This window comes from Ixodes scapularis, unplaced genomic scaffold (assembly GCF_016920785.2).
Source record: "Ixodes scapularis isolate PalLabHiFi unplaced genomic scaffold, ASM1692078v2 PGA_scaffold10__122_contigs__length_95168666, whole genome shotgun sequence".
Lineage (NCBI taxonomy): Eukaryota > Metazoa > Arthropoda > Arachnida > Ixodida > Ixodidae > Ixodes > Ixodes scapularis.
The window spans coordinates 82,387,339-82,397,005 of NW_024609836.1; the positions used below are offsets into that span (position 1 = coordinate 82,387,339).

Sequence of the window (9,667 nt, forward strand, 5' to 3'; positions counted from 1 at the left end):
AATATGTCTCAAGTGTAAAGAAATTTCCACTGGGCCGTCATGTATAGGGCCACGTAACTTTCGCCACAGAGGCCAAATAAAACGAAATGCGGTGATTTTTCTTGGCACTGTATATGGTCCAGAAACGCACACCGATCTATCTTACGTCCAGTTTTCGACATATATACCTTTTCCGCCCGTTGAGAAAAAAAAAAAAAAAGAAAAGCTTAAAAGACGCGCTGCTCATTCTTGCTTATTGAAACATACGCAAGAAGCTGGTCAACTGCAAGTTAACTCGGCCACAGGAAGTTCCACCAGTACTTGTTTATGTTAACTATTTCCTTGAACATGTCTGCGGGCAGTTTTTTCGTGACAAATGGGACCGTCCTACAAGGAAGAACCTCCTCAGCTCAGACAGTGTTTGCGGACTGTATTTTGTATGATGTGTTATGCCCGTGTCCCACTAGAGCGACAAACAAAAACAACCGACACGGACAAGCCTCCAACACGTGCAGCATGCTCGCGATGGTACCTTTGGAAGTCGTTTAGTCGTTCGGTGCTCGTGGAGTAGGCACGAGTGATTGCAAGCCCGCCAAAGATACCCTCGCGTGCACGACGCTCGTGTTAGAGCATAGCCTCCTTTATTCTACAAAGCCTGTCAAACCGCGAAAGAATCTGGTTTAAGGCTTGTCGCTGTCCTCTGTTTCTGTTTGTCGCTTTAGTGGGACTCGGGCATTAGCTCTGCCACCGCGGCTCTAAAAATTCGCTATGTCCTTTTAAGAGATTGGTAGTGAAGAAGCTGTCGAAAGTGTACGTCAGGCAAGTTCAGCCTGAGCATCACGGTCAGTCAGCTCCAGTCATTCTTGTTACAGCAATAACCGGAACCGAAATTTTATTCCCTTCATTTCAAGATTTACGAGCAGAGATTCTGTGAAAGTGATTTAGTAAGTGCCCTTGCTGATATTTGTTCTCGACGACGCCGTCGAGCCCGAATCGCCAACGTGGGTCACACATTTCCGTTGGCGCAGTCGAACGTGTAGTTCTGGACGAAATTCAGGGACGACATCATTGCAGCTTTGGCTTTGAGCTGGCTTTTTCCAGCGCTCGTCCAGCTACTCTTGTAGGTCACGTAGCGGCTCACTGAAAAGAGACGTGGGATATTTACACATCTACTTATGGTATTGAAGCTCGTTTCCACAACGAGATCACACTCTCAGGTGCCTCAGAGTTTACACTAATCATCGGCCATCATTGCCGCTGACTTAAAAGAGTTGGCATCATGCTCCAATGATCATGCAGTATCAGTAGCAAAACAACGTCCACTCCGTTTGCCATTTAGAACCCACGTGGCCAAGAAAATTTGATACCAATAAAGCCCTTTCCAATCTCCGAACGGAATGAAAGAATACGAATGATCGGTGTTTTGTGTGTATCGTGTGTAATTACAGACTCAGGGACTTGCGAGGTTGTAACTGGACTTTTGTGTCAAGCATTAGCTTGAAAAATACACCCTGCCAAAATTCACAAATTTACTTTTTTAAGTTTTTTGTCAGGACCGATTTGTAGGGACGTTTTTGTGCTGCTAATTCGCTGCAAAAATCAACAGCATATATTCATTTTCGTGTTGCCTATCTTGCCAGGAAACGCGGTAGTGACGTTTGGTATTTCTGGTGCAGATTGCTTGTAGACTTGATCCTGTATAAAGGCTTGGAGCAAGAACTCGCGTTGTATTGGTTTATGTGGGCAAACATGTTCAGTTCCTGATAATTTCAACAAACGTTTGTTCCGAAATGTTTGCACGTTTATACTTCTTTATAATCTAAGAGCAACAGTGGTATGTCTTGTCAGTACTGTACTTTATGGTTATTTCGGCGTTATGAAAATTTTCTGGGGAGTTCCACATTATGAACATTTAAATGCCTGATTCAATGGGTTTGGCCTTTAGAATCCAATCCAGCATGACGTATTGGACGAATCGCATCTTGATCGGTTGTCCGTCCCGACTCCAGGAGCTGCGTCGCGAAGGAAATTTGGCAGCTCAGCCAGCTCCGAAGATTTCATAATCGCACCTCAATTTCTCGTCCACGCCGCACGAGCGACGTCGCAACTAAAAATTGCAAGCTAAATCTGACCATGTTGGCAGACTTGACTCTATAAACTCTCAAATTAAGTCATTGCTACATCGACTGTTCACAACTGGGAGTGAATTTGGCCATTCCGAAAATACACAGCGCCTCCATCCCACCCGAACTATGGCGCGTGAAGGAGTAGCGATCTATGTAAGCATTTGGCGATTTCAGCTTTGTGATATGTTCGCTCCGTCTTTTTTGTGCTTTGTTTAAGGAGCGCACGTGCAATCCCACATTGCACCGCGCCGCGCGGTGCAATGTGGGATTGCCGAGAGGCCTTGTGGGATTTTCCGTAAAGGTCTATTAGCCCTGTTTCTTGGCCCAACTCACCGGAACCATCTGGAAAGCACTCCAACTGGACAAGGTAGTGGCAGTTGTCGGTGTCGAGTATAAGCGAGGTGCTCTTGCCTGCGTTCAAATAAGAGACATTTGAAGGCTGTTTACGTAAGAGCTCAGAAAAAAAGAGACGGTGTTATTTTGCTTCGATTGGGTCGAGTAGCCGAGGGTATCTTGAAGGCACCTAAACTCGTCACATAAAAAAAAAAAAAAAAAAAAAAAAGAAGCTATGCGCATTGTTTTTACGTTGCGCCAAGCTGTTCTTGCAAGATTTGATTGTCTTTGACGAAATTATGATTTTCTGCGTTTGAAACGTGTGCGTCTGGATAAAATAACATTGTTAACCTCAAATGCACCTTACGTCGCCGCATAAAAGGGGTAATGCTCCGCAAAAAGTTTAACTTTTTTTTTACTACGGTTTTTAAGGTTAGTACAAGTTCAATCACCTATATTGCAAAAAAAAAAAATAATAATAATGAAGGCAATGGAGACAGAGGCCACGAATATCCACATATCGCCAGCACGCGCATGCTCGTGAAGAGCATTGGGAAACTTGAGTGCAGTGCTGTAAAAGGCAGCATGTGCCTCTTCAAAAGTGTCACGGTCACGTAGTACCTTTCATGCTCAAGAGTTGAGCTATATACTTATGCCTGAGAGGATGAAGAAACTCGTTTCTGTAGTGGGAGAATAAAGTTTCGGGTGAATTTGTTATTTGACTATACGTACTTCCGTTGCCAAGGTCACGCTGGAGGTAGTTTGGTCCGCTGAGGATATTGCGGACACCGAAGATATACCTGCAAATAGACGGGACCGATTTTTGATCAGTGTCCATCATTGAGTGCGCGAAAGTACGCGGTGAATAAGTGTCCCATCTGATTATACTCAATCGAAAATTGCGTGGCAAGAGACGACCGCGGAGCCTGCGTTTTGCCCTGCTCAGTTCTTTCTTCCGACACCTGCCTTGATATCTGATTCTTAATCAACCATGACAAAGTAGTGATCTTTTTTCATAGAGATCGTTGTATCTCTGGCGTCGTAATTTGACGCGAATACGGAATATCATATATATACCCAGGGGATGAGTCTCTCGGCCGGAGGCCAGTGCCGGGACGACCCACACCCCCAGAAGTTCCTGCATGTATAATCTACCACGATGCGATCGCTATTAGTCAACCTTGCTTTTCGTTTAATCACTGTTTAATCTGTGCATCCAATGAAAAACGAAGGCCGGTGTTATGCACCAATGAACGCAATCTCACTTGAGCCCCTGCAGCCACCCGGATCATACGTCATATCATAGCCTCCTCTATACTGACAAAGCCTGGCAGATCGCCACGAGAAGCGGCCGCCGAAATGGAAAAGGTGGAGCGGCAGACAACGGATGAGAGGAGAGCCACGTGACGGGCGCCCCGCTGCGGCGAGATGCTGAAACACACTTCTCCCGAGGGAATGTCACTCGTGCTCCTCGCGTTCCTCGCGCTACCGCTTCTTTTCTCGTCGGGTTTGAAAACCATGTTCGCCGATGACTGTGTCATATATAGACCCATTCATTCACGCCACGATCAGCTAACCTTGCAAAACGATCTCCAACTTATAATTCAGTGGTGTCATAAATGGCAAATGGCTTTAAACTATAATAAATGTAAATCGCTATCTTTTTCCCGCAGTTCACATGTTCTATCCTCCTCTTACCACTTTTCTGGCATCCCAGTAACTGCTTGTTCATCGTATAAATATCTAGGAATTCATCTGACATCTGACCTGTCATGGACCACTCATATAACAACTGTCATCGCCGATGCTAACCGCACTCTCGGATTTCTTCGCCGTAACCTCAGACAAGCTACATCCCCCGTAAAACAACTAGCTTATACTACCTTGGTCAGAACTAAACTAGAATTCGCTTCTTCCATATGGTCACCGTGGCAGGCATACCTAACTAACAACCTGGAATCCGTTCAAAGCAGGGCCCTCCGTTTTATTTATTCCGACTATTCCCCATACGCAAGCATATCAGGACTTCGCCAATCAGCTAACCTTGACACTCTTTCTCACCGCCGCAGGGTGTCTCGTCTTTCTCTTCTTCATCGGATCTTTTATTACAACAGTCATCTCAGACAAAGTTTGTTAACACCTCCTTACCGCATTTTCCCTCGTCTCAACCATTCTTGTAAACTCCGTCCGATTTCATCGTCAACCGTCACTCACCAAATGTCTACTTTACCATTGGCCATTGACGACTGGAACTCACTGCCTGACGTTATTGTTACCTTATCTGATACTAAGAAATTTTCTGCAGCCATTAGCTTATTTTTTCTAACCCATAACTAGATTACAGCGTGTTTTTGTAGATAAATTGTTTTGTTACTTGTTTGTTTTTTAAGTGTTCACTCCCTTGTGTAATGCCCCCTGGGCCTTCAAGGAATAATAAATGATGATGATGATGATGTTTCGGGTCGCCGCCGCTGCAAAAGCTGTGCGCTGACGTCCAGGTTCCCCGAAAAATGCTCTGTGCTACCAGATCCTCGCGCTCCAAATCCGCGTCCGGGCACTCCATGGCTTTGTCGTCGAACTGCCAGGCTTTGTGAGTCTCTATAATCATACGAAAGACGCGATGCAGTGTTCCCTGAAGACATGAAAGGAATATGGCACGCCCCAAGGATGCTCGCAGCATGTTTGCTTCATACATGTGTATGTTTCAAACGTGTCGGCGGCAGACGGCTTTTGTATGACCAATATGTGCCATTACCGTCAGGCAAGGAAGTAAAACGCCTCAGACAGTGTCAGCAGACTAAATTTTGTATGATCTACTGTCAAGACCGGTTATAACGAAGTCAACGAGAATCGGAAATCACTTCGCTATATCCGCTATTTCGTTATAACCGATTTCGGTTATAAGTTATAACGAAGTTCAAAAGGGAATAGGAAATCGTGATCGCTTCGCTGTAGCCGATATTTCGTTATAACCGACTTCGTTATATAACCGGTCTCAACAGTATTACCAGTATGACCATGGCTTTATATAGATCGCATCGGCATGGAAACGCGACACCGGTCACCTTTCTCATTGACTAAACTGAGAAAGGAAAGACCAATGAGTGGCGTTCCCACATGGCGGAGGGAGGTTTTTGAGCGCTTTCTCGAGATTCTGCGGCAGGCCTTCGCGTTCTATATACTCGGAGGTGACTCCCTCACACCACGAATGTGGTGAACTTTATGGAACTCACGGCACTCTGTCGCAGGTTCCGCTTTCGATGTCGTAGCAGAGAAACTTTCCGTCGTTTGTCTTGTCGATGACGTCAGCCCCGCAGTAGGGCGCCCTGCCTGGAACGTTCCAGACGGACCAGGCATCACCGTTGAAGCCGCAGTTCAGCATCTGCAAGAGTCGTGTACGAGGACATGTTCGAGTCGTTGCTTTCACTGAAACGTAGCGCAAAGTTAATTGAACGGGGTTTTTGGGTATGTCACCGAGAGCGCTTCGCATTGGACCATGGTATACTGACTATCTTTCTCGTTTGTTGAACAGATTAAAATATAAAAAAGACCAGTGATTATAGCGTCTGAAGGTGTGCGCCCCAACCGCGGTGTAAGATACCCATTAGATGAGGACACACAACACGACGAACGCAGAGCGACGCTCTCGGCCAGATAAAGTCCTATCGGAGCGCGTCCAAGTGACCACTGCCGGCAGCGTCTCTGCCAACCAGACGGCGCAACTGTGGGAGATAAAACGAAATTGCAAACGACCATACCAAGTGTGCTACGATTGACAGCGGTAGCTCCTGCATTGTGTAAAGGCACGTTGAAGGAATTTTGCCTTGAGCCAATGTGCTGTACAGTGTTTGCAATGGGTCTATGATTTCAGTGGAATTGATCAGACGTGTGTGAGACGTGTGTTTTGGTGGAGTGATTGTGCGAGATGTTGCATGTGTTTGGAAAAACACAAAGGCGTGTTTTTTGTTTTTGTTTTTGCTGAAACGCTTTTAAGAACGGAGGCGACTGCGCCTGCGGTGGAAAAAGCGAAAGTATAGACGCTTTGCACACGCGCCAGATCACAGCCGCCATTTGCTGACGTTCTTTTGCCTTACCGAGATACCGAGCCACTGAAACGGTCGTTGACAAACCTCCACAAAGGCCAATGCAGGGGAGAAAGACATTAGAATCTAATTTGGCAATAACCTGCCTTGCTATGGTAATGGTGAAGTGAAGTAAACGGAATACGAAGAAACAAAAACTGAAGGTCATTATGGGCTCATGGCGGTGCTTGAAACCTGGGCGGCGGCAGTGGCAAGGCGAGGGAGCGTATCTGCACAGCGCGACCACGGGCAACACCTCCTGCCACGGGGGTATTTCGCAACGGCGCCTGCCGGAGGGGAAGTGGGGAGGAGAAGGGGGGGGGGGGGGTTAAGGTAGGGAGACCGTTCTCCTGCAATCACGTGGGCGTGGGACATTTTTCAAAACAGTGGCGGCCTGCGGCAACACCTCTTAGAATATGAGGTGTTGGAGTGAGGGACGACGAGGGGATGTTTTGCAACCAAGGTGAAGAGCGGAATCCATCTGGCAGCTGCGTGTTTGTTCTCTATTTCGGCACGTTGTGATGGATACGAAAAACGACCTCCAGATTAAATGATTCAACAAAGGGTGCACGCTAAAAGATATCAACCCACGTGTGGGCACGGTAAAATTATAGTCGAGTACAAAGTGAGAACGGCAGGGAGCGAGGAGTTGCAGTTGTCCCGCCTTCAGTGCGGGCTTCTTCGACGAAGCATCGGCGTATCGTGCCCCTCGAGCGCGCGCCATCAGCCAAAGCACCAAAGAAGGCGTGGAGCGCGTGCCTTCCTTGGTGCTTTGGCCAGGCACTGCGCACTTGGCGAAAAATGTCATCGAGGAATTCAACCGCCGTGATTGGCCGCGACGGCTCCAAGGTCAAGCGAGGCGCCAGCCAATCATGGTTGCCCGAATTCCTCGCCGACTTGTTCGCTAACTGTCCAGACTAGAGCCCAGTAATGACGGTATACAGAATCTGAAAAGAAACGAGAAAAAGAAAAGGTTCCGGGTATACCCTGTTCAAGTTGAATACGGCGAGCGGAAGCCGGTTACATTCCGAGGTCGATGCTGACGTCCAAGTAAATGCTGCTACCAGAAGCAGCAGACAGATTGATGACGCGGTCATCTTGAAATCAGAGATCTGTAGAAGAGTCTTCAGGTAATCGAGCTAGTGCTGATGGTTTACACCCGAAACTTGTCCCGCTTATATTACGATTGATCGAGATTTATGCGTGACGTCACGTCCGTAAAACATGTTTAATGAAGCGAGGACGTTTCGCTTTACACTAATGTGTGACTCGATTATGCTCGTCGTTTTTTTTTTTTTTTTTGCTGCCTCTGCGAACAATTTTTTTTTCTTTTAATCAAATAAAGAAACACACACACACACAGAAGAGCAACATATTTCAATTCAATTTTTATTGTTTTTCGAAAGCAAGCATGTGATAGCTGTTAGAAAATCACAGGGACAAAGACACGCGGCTGTGCCTGGATCATATGACCCAACTTACGTCATGATTCATCATTGTACAAACCGCGCATTAGTCCTTCCAGCTTGTCACGGCGCTGACACGTGTCTCTGTGGAGATGGCACCGATATCACTTCATTATACAGAATGGTGGCATAAACCTTTCAAGGACAGACAACTGTTTCTTTGTTGATGCACATTGAACGGATATACGTCTGCCTCGGTTGGTGACCGCTTGGCGACCGCGAACCGCACACGTGTGCTACCGAGTTGAGCTAGCTGACAGATTTTCGCGTACGATTCGTATTCGTAATTGGCGATTTTCGGCGGACGTTAGACGACAAGTGCAAATTATGAGTAGGGCTCCGTGTTTTCGGGGTTTATTTTCTCCCACATATTCCGCGTTTTTATGTACCTCTTTTTGGCGTTGAAAAAAAAAAAACAGTAAAAAGAAAAAACGGCGTTAATTGTGGTTTCTGTTGAAGAGCACAGGACAAGAGCGTGGGATTCCCCAAACTCCAGAAAATATGCGTGTACGAATACTTGGAATTGGTTCGGGGACCTATAATACTAGGATAAACGCTGGTTCACACACTTTCGATTGCTAACGAGTAGTGCCACTAAATAAGCTACGCTTCAGAGTAACGACACTAGGCCATATTGTGTCTTAAAATCATGGTTTTCAGTTATCTGAAGCTTTATCTGAAATCACAGGAAACGCTTTTCCGGCCTCCACATATGTTTAAAGAGTTGGCGACTGAGCAAATCACTATTACATGAGCTTCCTTACACCGAATCTAATGCTGAGGAAGTCCCACTTTTGAACCATGACGATCGGCAGTTGCGTCTGCCCTGCATACGAGCCAAAATGGCGGCGCCCACAACAATGTCGGGGAACGGAGTGCCGATACTCTAAGCGCAGCTCATTTAGTGGCTCTACTAACGAGAATGTGCCTTAAAAAAACGATGACGATGATGATGATAATCTCAAACACACTAGCGCCATGTATCGGGTAGCCGTGGAACTCATCTAATTCTCGTTTATTTCCTATTTTCTTGGCGTATCATTCTCTCCTTCTTGACTCGAGAAAATTTGACAATATTATAAACGACCGTTTTTCAGACAGTCCATACATTTGATCTCGCAAAAACCGCAAAACCTTCGCTTCAGTGAAACACAGTTCAAGGGACACCTCATAGATGGCGCCACAGTGACAGTGTCTTCTCTCGTCCTAAGACAATGGCAAGAGCGCGGTTCTAACCAAACGCGATTGTGTGAACATGCCTTTAGGCGTAGTTCCCGAAGAAAGAAGCCGCCTCGCGGACAGGGCCGGATTAAGGAATTTTGAAGCCCTGGGCTAAGGGTGTTCGTGAGGCCCCTAATTATGGTGATAATACTAACTTTGATTACGATGGCGGTGGTGGTGACGACAATGACAACAATATGTATGTTTCACCACCTTATTGAATGCAAATATCGTTAATTTTATGATACATCTTGGAAGGTTCTGTACCGGTAGATTCGATGATTGTGAAATTCAGGTTTTACTGGGTGGAAATAAAGCAGATGCGATTGTGGAGTAAAGGCTGCTTCAGTACAAAACGCAAAGCATTGAATGGTTAAGAAAAAAGTTAAGAAGTTTCGCGCGTATTGAGCAGCTCCATAGATCCTCGTAAACTTCCTTTGAAAGGTTAAAAATGATGACT

The 9,667-nt window shown here is 46.2% G+C and overlaps 1 protein-coding gene across 2 annotated transcripts; it reads right to left on the reverse strand.

Annotated features, from left to right (window-relative positions):
• Positions 1-770: 770 nt before the first annotated feature.
• LOC115322176 lies at positions 771-8,305 on the reverse strand. 2 transcript variants are annotated; one of them, XM_029982502.4, is made up of 6 exons: positions 8,003-8,305; positions 7,507-7,632; positions 5,672-5,820; positions 3,171-3,238; positions 2,439-2,516; positions 771-1,119 (listed from the first exon to the last, which is right to left on the reverse strand). In XM_029982502.4, the coding sequence occupies exons 1-6, from the start codon at positions 8,015-8,017 to the stop codon at positions 986-988; spliced, it is 570 nt and encodes a 189-aa protein (XP_029838362.2). In that variant the 5' UTR covers positions 8,018-8,305; the 3' UTR covers positions 771-985. The 2 variants fall into 2 exon arrangements, with proteins under 2 accessions (XP_029838362.2, XP_029838363.2); XM_029982503.4 differs by lacking the exon at positions 7,507-7,632 and having other exon boundaries at positions 776-1,119; positions 8,003-8,297.
• Between the last annotated feature and the right edge of the window lie 1,362 nt (positions 8,306-9,667).